The 10,130-nt window shown below is 33.9% G+C and overlaps 1 protein-coding gene across 2 annotated transcripts in view; it reads right to left on the reverse strand.

Moving 5' to 3' along the window:
- LOC110024388 (FAD synthase) overlaps positions 1–10,130 on the reverse strand; it is a 53,227-nt gene that overhangs the window by 21,579 nt on the left and 21,518 nt on the right. For both annotated transcript variants that reach the window (XM_020724324.1, XM_020724333.1), the window contains exon 8: positions 3,378–3,474. In XM_020724324.1, the coding sequence (XP_020579983.1) occupies positions 3,378–3,474 (97 nt within the window). The remainder of the gene's footprint in view (positions 1–3,377; positions 3,475–10,130) is intronic.

The following is a 10,130-nucleotide window of genomic DNA, read 5'->3' on the forward strand; positions in this document are numbered from 1 at the left end:
GTTCATGATGACAAGCCTTACTCTTCTATCATCGGGCATCTCCTAGTATTCAAAGATCCGCTCAATAGTCTGTATCCACTTGAGGAAGTCATCCGGATCCATTCTCTCATCGAAGTCCAGTTGGTCCACTTTCATTCCTAGAAATTTGTATCCTTAAATAAGTGTGTCATCTATGCATCTTTTAACAGGCAATTCATCTTTGTTTCTTTTGACATACATCTAATCTTTGTATCATCCAAAAGTTGCCCCATCACTAGATCTCTGTTGATATTGTATCTCAAAGAGTTGAGGCCTTTTCGGAATCATTCCTATAGAAGGGATTCAGGTGTTCTACTTGGTCTTCTGTACAGATTTCATCATTACGGTCGATGACAAGAGCATCTGTGATATCGGACTTCGTAAAAGATAAAAGGACGATGTGCTTGTCATCTTTGGTGAAGGAGTAGGTGTTCCCAAACTCGTCATGTTGAGTCTTGCGGTCAAGCTCCCACGGTCTCCCCAAAAAGAGGCAGACAACCATAGGCACCACGTCGCACCAAACCTAATTCTGCAGCTGGTCCCCAATTTAAAACTCCACAAGACGCCTCCCGTCAATCCTGATCATGATCTCCTTTAACCATGTCAAGAAAACGGATGGGGTTGCCTCTGAGCTATGATGCTAAGTTTGTCCACCATCAATGTTGACGTCAAATTCTTGCTACTACCTCCATCAATGATAATATTACATACCTTGTACATCACAGTACACTGAGTGTGAAAAATGTTGTGGCAAAGTCACTGCTACTCTCTCGTAGCCTCAGTCTACAGAGCCCATCAAACCACAAGCATATTTCCCTCATCTAGTTGAAGCCGGTACTCACCTTTCTCTTCAGCTGCCTCTACATCACTTTTTTCACGGCACCATGCTCGGTGAAGGACACAAATCGGCTTGTAGGACAAATGAAAGCGGTGCATCCAAAACCATGACATATGAAGCATGTCCTGACAGGGACAGTAGTGGGCATGATACTCTTCATAGGCGTCTTCTCCCTCGGAGTGGCTCTATCTTGCTCATGACTGATCTATTCCACTCTTTGAGACGTGTTCCTTCTTAGGTCTCTAACTGTGGGTGTTTGTCTGATTGATAGAAGTTCTTTACTCTGCTTCTGCTGTCTCTCCACTTTTAGTTTTGAGATCTACACGTCCATCAATGTCCAATAGGGCTATAGCCATACCACATTACTGATGGCGGACTTCAGGCCTCCAAGTACATGGCTATTGTGTGCTTCTGTCTCCTTCGGCTCACACTTCAACTTAACCTATATAAATTCTATCGTGTACTCCACTGATAGCTCTTGCTGCAAGTAGTGGGGCTTCAAGAAAATATTCTTGCAATAAAGTTGGGGTAGGCTGCATTTCCCATTTTATCTTCTTCCAAAAAGTGATTATGTCTTGTCCTCTCTATCTCTTCCTCTTCAAATTCTCTCACCAGAAATAAACATTTTTCTTCAGGTTCATGATGACAAGCCTTACTCTTCTATCATCGGGCATCTCTTAGTATTCAAAGATCCGCTCAATAGTCTGTATCCACTTGAGGAAGTCATCCGGATCCATTCTCTCATCGAAGTCTGGTAGGTCCACTTTCACTCCTAGAAATTTGTATCCTTAAATAAGTGTGTCATCTATGCATCTTTTAACAGGCAATTCATCTTTGTTTCTTTTGACATACATCTAATCTTTGTATCATCCAAAAGTTGCCCCATCTCTAGATCACTGTTGATATTGTATCTCAAAGAGTTGAGGCCTTTTTTTTCCGCTGGAATCATTCCTATAGAAGGGATTCAGGTCTTCTAATTGGTCTTCTGTAAAGATTTCACCATTACGGTCGATGATGATCTCGCCTTGGATTCTTTCCTCCATGGCATCGAGCTAATGTAGAACTTTGCGGAGTAGTCGTTGTATGTTGTCCTCGGCCGACAACTGTCTCGACGATGGCGTGGTTAGGGCTTGGGGTTTGGGTAGGTGGAAGAGGGTGAATAGGGATGATGAAGGGCGAGAAACAAATTTTTGGCCAGTTTGAAAAATAAGCATAGGGAATGATATTTGTGTGGAGGTGGAGATTGAGTATTAGTGAATACTAGTAACCTTAAAATAGAACTAAGGTTAGGCTAAATCTGATACCAAATGATACCAGAGTTAACCAAACTGCAACAAAAATTACAAATTTTATTACTGAAATTAAATAGGGTTACAACAAGCACATACAACAGTAGGAAATAACAACAAAGGACATAACACAGAGACCCAAACTAGGGCTAGGGTGAAGGTGGAGCAACTGGAATTTAGGTAAGGGTTGGTTGTAGGGCTCGACAAAGAGAAACGAAAAGCTAGTGGAAGGGAGGGAGTAGTCTAGAGTGGGGAAGGCATTGTGAGGAGGACTGGAAGGTTAGGAGTGGCGGTAGAGAATAGAAAAATGTTGTTTTGCGGGCCTGGAGTGAGGCAGGCGGGCTGCGACGGTGAGAGGAGGGTTGCGGCAGATGAGGGAAGGTTGCGTAGGAGAGGGAATTGATAATAAATATCCCCACGAGAGCGAGCTATAACCGGAGCACCATCAAACCCTTAGAGAAGGTCACAAACTCAATGAGTAATAGTTGGAGTATCTTCCCGCCTTCGGATACAATCCTAGAACGAGAAAACCTAGACGTGGACTGCTGCCCTGGCAGAAACATCAAGCAAAACTAAACCTAGACACCTACAAATCCAAATAAATAGACCTAGGATAACTAGGAGTGGCCCCACTCCAATTAGGAGACAAATCCATAGAAAAATAGTCTTTCGGCTCTTAGGAGTTATGAGACAAATCTGCCCAGAACTGGCTCCCTCCCCGCTGTAGTGCAGGAGACCTACGCCCACATCATTGCTAAAGTCGAATAGATTAGTAAAGATTAATAAAACAAGGAAAAAAAAACAACCAAAGCTTTTCCATGCCTCGTTTTAATTAGGGATGAAAAAAAAACTGAAAAAAAGAGCGATAATGACTAAGAAAATGATAAACCAATACATTTTCTTTTTTGGTGAAGTCGAAGTCTGCCCAGCATCTTTGACAATGTAGTATAGCTATTTTTTAATGACATTCCAAAAATAGAACATAAGACTACCATTATTTATTTCAAAAAATTCATTCGGCCATTTGCAATAGAATTTCTACCTACCAAAAATATGAATGCTGTAAATAAACCAAATGAAAAGAAAAAAGAATGGATCATGGGATCATGCAACAACTGAGTAAAAAGAAAGACAACTGAGATATCAGTAAAATGCCCACATATGAATTTTAATGGTATGTTTGCAAAGATCAGAACTCTGAATGAATGTTGGAGAAGTGAGTGCTCTCTTACATCATTACCAACAACAGCTATATGAGAAACCCGCCAGCCTATAGCATTTAGTTTCTTGCATAACGTTGCACCTGTTTTTCCCTCCACAGAGCCAAACCTGAGAAGGTAAACAAATAAAGAGAAAAATAAATTGATTGTAAAACAATTTGAGGTGGCGCACAGGAGGTACCAAAGGAGACTAAGAACGCATACAGCACAAATTCATGCCACAAGTAACTACTGCATATATGATTGGTCCCATCAGCTAACACTTAGCATTTTGTAATACTTGCTATGTTGCACTAACATTGTATCTATACAACAAATACAAAACAGGAGATGACTTAATAAAATATTTCTAGGTTCTACCGTTCAAAATATATGCTGCTGATCATAACAAATATTAATATATTTCACTAGCCATTTACAATTGACATAGCAATCCAATGTAACCACGTTCTTCATAAGAAATTCAATTTTTTATTTCTAAATTGCAATGTTTAAACTATCATATAGATATGTATCATCTTACTAATAAACATGCTAGAACATGTGACATTTTTAATAACTTTAATGTGATAACTTGATGACATGAATCCTTTAGAATATTGCATTTGTCGGGTCCCAAGCCTCAGATGTGAAAAGGGGAGAGTTGCGTTAGGTAGTTGATAGCACGCATAAAATTTGTCGAAAAATCATTACATGAAGCCTTTAGATCCTTATGCAAATGGTAGGGTGTCCCCTGAAAGCGACGAGTTGTATAGCCTGAATATAGTGAAAAGTGTGCAAGGGTTGTTATACCGACGACCGGGTGTAGTGTCAAATAAGCAAGGGTTCTCATATAATGGACATATGCAAATAAAGAATTTAGTCCATAAAACAAATATATTAGGATAGGATATTGGAATATGGGTACTCTCCCAGATAAATTAATGGAATTAGTTGATATTATGGTTCATAGAAAAAAAAATTATGGTTCATAGAAAGATAAGTATCCTATGTATTCAAGAAAATAAATGGGTTGAAGAAAAGGCTAAGAAGATTAATAGCTTAGGTTTTAAATTTTAGTATTCAGGTATGAGACGTACTAGAAATGGTGTAGGTGTAATTATATATAAGATTTTGAAAAATAATGTTACAAAAATTAATAGAATTAGAGATAGAATTATACCCCTCAAGATTATTGTTGACACTTAGATATTTAATGTTATAAGTGTTTATGCTCCTCTTAAGTAGATTTAGATATAGATTCTTAAAAAATTATGAAATGACCTAGAAGAATCAATATAAATGACAGCACTTGAAGAAAGAGATTTTATTGGAGCAGATTTAAATGTACATGTTGGTAAAGTGATAAAAGATTTTAGAAATATTCTTGGTGGCTACCATTTTGAAGTGATTAATGAAGAAGGAAGAGTCCTATTACGTGTGATTTTGTTATTGCTAAGACTTTATTTAAAAAAGGAGATGAGCATATTATTACTTATAAGAATGAATCTAATAAAACACAAATTGATTATTTTCTTATGAGAAGAAGAGATCGTCGAGAATATAAAGATTGTAAGGTCATTCCAAGTGAGAATTTAAGTACTCAACTTCGATTATCAGTTCTGAATTTTAAGATGAAGTGTTGTAAGATAAATAATACTAGGAATCATTGTCATAGAATTAGATGGGGGCATCTAAAGACAAATAAAATTAATTTTATGAGTAAATTTTAATATTTCAATATTTGAGATGTGCATGAAAAAGTAAATTCTATGTGGAATAAAGTAACAAACACTATTAAAAAACTGGCAAAATATGTACTCGGAGAATCAAAAGAAAAAATTTCTATAAATAAAATAGTTGGTGGTCGAATAATAATGTGCAAGAAAAGATAAATATAACAAGTTCTATTATAAAAATTGGTTTAAATGTAGAAATTTGGAGAACTGGAAAAAATATAAGGTAGTCAGTAGGGAGTTTAATAGAACAATTTGTGACGCTAAAAATTTTGTTATTGGTGATCTTTACAATAGATTAGATACTAAAAATGGTGAAAAAATATATGTATAAACTAGTCATACAAAGAGAAAAAAAAAGTAACAATTTAAGTCAAGTAAAGTGTATTTAAGATAAAAAATAAAATGTGTTTTTCTCAGAAAAAGATATTCAACACAGGTGAGTGAGTTATTTTGATAAATTTTTCCATGAAGTCTTTAAAAATACGATCGACATTAGTGATTTAATATAGTTAATAATAATAAAAGGTATTATTTTTATTGACGCATTAGTAAAAAAAGTGGAGGCTTTAAAGAAAACCAAGGGTGGGAAATCAGTATGACCGGGTGTTATCCCAATTGAAATGTGGAAATATTTAGAAGATTTGGGAGTTTATTGGCTTACTAAACTCTTCAATATTATTTTAAAAACTAAAAAAGATGCCTGAGTGGAAGAAGAGTATTTTGGTCGTCATTTTTAAATATAAAAGGGATGCTCAAGAGTGTGCAAATTATAGAGTAATTAAGTTGATGTGTCATACTTTAAAATTATGGGAAAGGGTAATTGAACATAGATTAAGTAAGACATACTACAAAGCTTTCTCATAATCAATTTGGATTTATGTCGCGCAGGTCTACTATGGAAGCTATACATTTATTGAGCGGTTTGAAGGAGAAGTACAAAAAGATCAAGGAGGATTTACATATGTTTTTTATTGATTTAGAAAAAGCTTACGATAAAGTTCCAAAAGAAGTCATTTGGAAAGTTCTAAAGAAGAAAGGTGTTGATATGACTTATAATTAAGTCATTAAGAACATGTACATTGGAGATGTTACTTGTGTTCGAACAAAAAGATGATTGACCAATTATTTTTCTATTTCAATTGGATTGCATCAGGAGGGATCGCCTTTAAGCTCATATCATTTTTATTTAGTTATGGATGCTCTTACTGGAATTTACAAGATGATGTACCTTGATGTACGCTTTTCGCTGATGATATATTTCTTGTAGATAAGACTAGAAAAAATTTAGAAAAAACTTGAATGATGGAGGTCTATATTGGAGTCTAAAGGCCTTCGTTTAAAAGGCCTTCGGTCTAAAGGCCTTCGTTTAAGTAGATCTAAAACTGAATATATGGAATGTATTTTTAGTAGTAATAGCTCTAGTGACAGAGTTATAACTTTGGGTGATCAAATTTTTAAGGGTGATCAAATCATTAAAAAAACTTTGGGTGATCAAATCATTAAAAAATGTGAACGTTTTAGATATCTCAGGTCTATTGTTCAAAGTGATATAGATATAGATGGGAATGTTATTAGTAGAATTCATGTTGGTTGGTTGAAGTGGAGGAATACATCAGGCCTATTGTGTGATAGAAAAGTACCTTTTATACCTAAAGGAAAATTTTATAAGATGTTGGTGAGACATACAATGCTCTATGGCACAGAATGTTGATCTTTAAAAGAGAAGCATAAAACAAAGTTATGTGTTGTTGAGATGAGAAATGTGAAATGAATATATTGGTGTAGCTTCAGTGGCAAACAAGATCGGGAAAAAATTGTTTTAGATAGTTTGGTCATATTAAACGCCGATCATCTAATGATCCAGTTAAGAGAGTAGATGTTTTAGATTCAACTTATGCTAAGAAAGGCAGTGGTAGGCCTAATAAAGACTTGGGCATATCGTATAAAAAATGATATTAATTTATTATAATTAAATGAAAATGTGACACTCAATAGGATGCAATGGAGAAAAATGATTCATGTAGCCGACCACACTTAATGGGATACAGGCTTATTGTTGTTGTAATAACTTGATGATACCTATTACTTGTTGGTATACAATATTAGGTACATTTTATTGCTCATGTTGTATGCTCCAATTTGATATTATCTTATTTTTACTTCGAATCAAAAATTTTATCATTGAATGTAATACTTTTTAGCCAACTCCTAGGACAAGTGGCGATTAGAAATTCCCAAGGAAGTTATCTCCATGAATCAATGTGCAGCGTGGTTCATCTATTTAGTGATCTCTAGTCTTTTTTTTTAACTATTATTCTCAAATTGTAGTGGTTTGCATGTGGGACTGAATTTTATCAAAATTGATGCATCTACTTTTTACTTCATATTTTACAAAGAGAAATCCTACATCCTTAAGATGTCGAGCATAACAAATTTGTTTTCTCCATCTAAAACCTTATTCATGGCTTTAAAGAGAAGACCAATATCATCATCTAGTTTTTAAATCATATATAATAAATGTTCTAATTAATTTATCACCAAATATAATATCAACACTATGGCATACATGTTGCTATCCTTGTATAATTACATTTTGGTTTAAAGGCTTCTATTAAATTTGCAACCATTGCTTGGAAAATTATCATTGGCAGGCCTGAAATCACGTTACATTTTATCTAAAAGATGGAGTGATTGTTATTAATGTTCGTGTTTTTTCTAATAGATTTTTGGAATCTCATAATCATCTATTTTTTTAATGTTCTGTCTTATTTCTTAAATCTCGTAATCCTTATGGAAATTTTGATATGATCAGGTCAAATATGCTTCAAGCTCTTACATATGTTGATAGAAAACACATTAAAGCATCCAAATGGTTTTGCTTAACTTGCAGTTAATATCACTGCTCGTATTATTTGGATAGAGAGTAATAATAGAATTTTTAGGAAAGTTACGACCTCTCTGGGTTAACTTAAAAATCAAATTCATTTGGTGATTAAATATAAGAGTAGGAAATGAAAATTCAAGCATGGGATTCCTAGGCATATTTCAGGCTTTTATGAATTATAATGTTGAGTGGAATTGAAGTTTGTTTTGTTGGTTTTTTTTGGATGATTTTATATGCTTTTTGGTTAATTTTTTAGGACGTTGGTGTTAGTAGTTTGGTTCGTTTTCTATTTCTCTACTATATGTGGGTGCATTTTTTTAATATTTTCAGTGGATTATTAAGCATTGGAGTTGGATTGTAGTTAGCTTATGATTTTGTATGCTTTTTGGTTAATTTTTTAGGACGTTGGTGTTAGTAGTTTGGTTCGTTTTCTATTTCTCTACTATATGTGGGTGCATTTTTTTAATATTTTCGGTGGATTATTAAGCATTGGAGTTGGATTGTGGTTAGCTTAATAGTATTTTCTGTTTCTTTCAGGATATTTTACTTTGTTGTACTAATCCTTCTTATGGGTGGCCCCTGACCCTGCTAGAGACTTTAATCTCTTTTGCTTTCTTTTTCTCTTTGTTATTTTTCTCTTTAGATCAGATGCTTTAAGAAATGGTGGTTTCTTTAAGTTGGAATCGTTTCAACTTTAAGAAATGTTGGTTTTATTTTGATAAGAACATTTACTTCACCTTTTCTTTCTGTTGTTTTATGAGCAATGATGTTATCCGACTTTATATTGGAAATCAACTGTAATAGGACTTAAGTCTGGGCTAATCTCTTAACTTTTTTTTTAAGGATGTGGTCTTAAAGATATGTATTTGGATCTTACTTTCTGGTCATTTTTGTTTTAGTAGCAGGAATGGTGATATATAATTGATTATACTGCATGGTTGGTTTTGATTAGCCTTGATATAATTCAATTTCCTAGATGGTACATATTCTACTGTGGGAATAGATATTCTGAGCTAAAGGTAATACATTCCTTCTTTCAGCTTTTTTTTTTTTTTTTGGTCAAACTCCTATTTTCAAGTTTGGTCTTTATTTTAAGTTTCTTGTAGGTCTCTCTTGACTTTTGAGTGTAGGTCTCCCTTGCTTTCCCTGGTGGACTTCATCAGTTTTTGCTACGATCATCTGGTGTTGGGTTGTATGCAGTGAGAAGGTTCATATATTGGGATTTTTCTCATGCCGGGTTCATTTGAAGTACTTCTACTGCTACTATTTCTATTGGAGGAGGGTCATTGGTCATTGTTGAGATTGCATGATTCTTTGAAGTTGGAAGTTCTTTTTATTGATGAAGATAATAATTGTTTATTGAACCTTTTAGTTCTTGATGTTTTGTTTTTCTGTTTAAATGAAATTTCGTTTTTATCAATAAAACTGGTTGTGACCCACAATTTTCTCTAAAAAAATAATACAACAATTTATTCATATTTTGATGTAATTATAAAAGTTGTGGCTAGAGGACTAAGAACTCCTACAATAGTAACATGCTCCAGAATATTGAAAGTTAATAGCTACCAAAATAAACTTCGAATCAAATATAATAAATGGCATAATAATTTCATTACCGAATATAATATCAACTGATATGCCATGCATGTTGTTCTACTCACATGATTAATTAACATATACATCAATATACTGGAAGGTAATTATAAAATGTGAATATGGGAATGCGAAGCCCGAAAATAATAAGGTGCTCCAGATTATTAAATGCTAATAGCTACTGAAACAGGGTTACTGTTCCCATAAATTTCACTACAGTGAGCTAATTTGACCATCTCTTTAATATAATTCAAGCTAAACATCATACTCCCTAAGAAGTCCATATTCCAGCATCTTCTAAAACTCTTTGTTTTTTAAGTAGTGAAACTGCGTTTGTGTTTGCTATAATAAATGTGGAATTACGCTCATTATTATTTACTTTAATGTTATTTAGTACTTGCTATATTTTGTGATAGTATAAAAATAGTAATTCTTAATTATAGGTATTTATGTTTATTCTATAATTATAGGAATTACTTAATTGTAGGAAGATTTCTTTCCTTGTTTTATTTCTTGTAAACGCCTATTTATAGGTGAATTATCTATGTATTCATAGAGAAGAAAGTTATT

The sequence above is a fragment of the Phalaenopsis equestris genome, unplaced genomic scaffold (assembly GCF_001263595.1).
Source record: "Phalaenopsis equestris unplaced genomic scaffold, ASM126359v1 Scaffold000002, whole genome shotgun sequence".
Taxonomy (NCBI): Eukaryota; Viridiplantae; Streptophyta; class Magnoliopsida; order Asparagales; family Orchidaceae; genus Phalaenopsis; species Phalaenopsis equestris.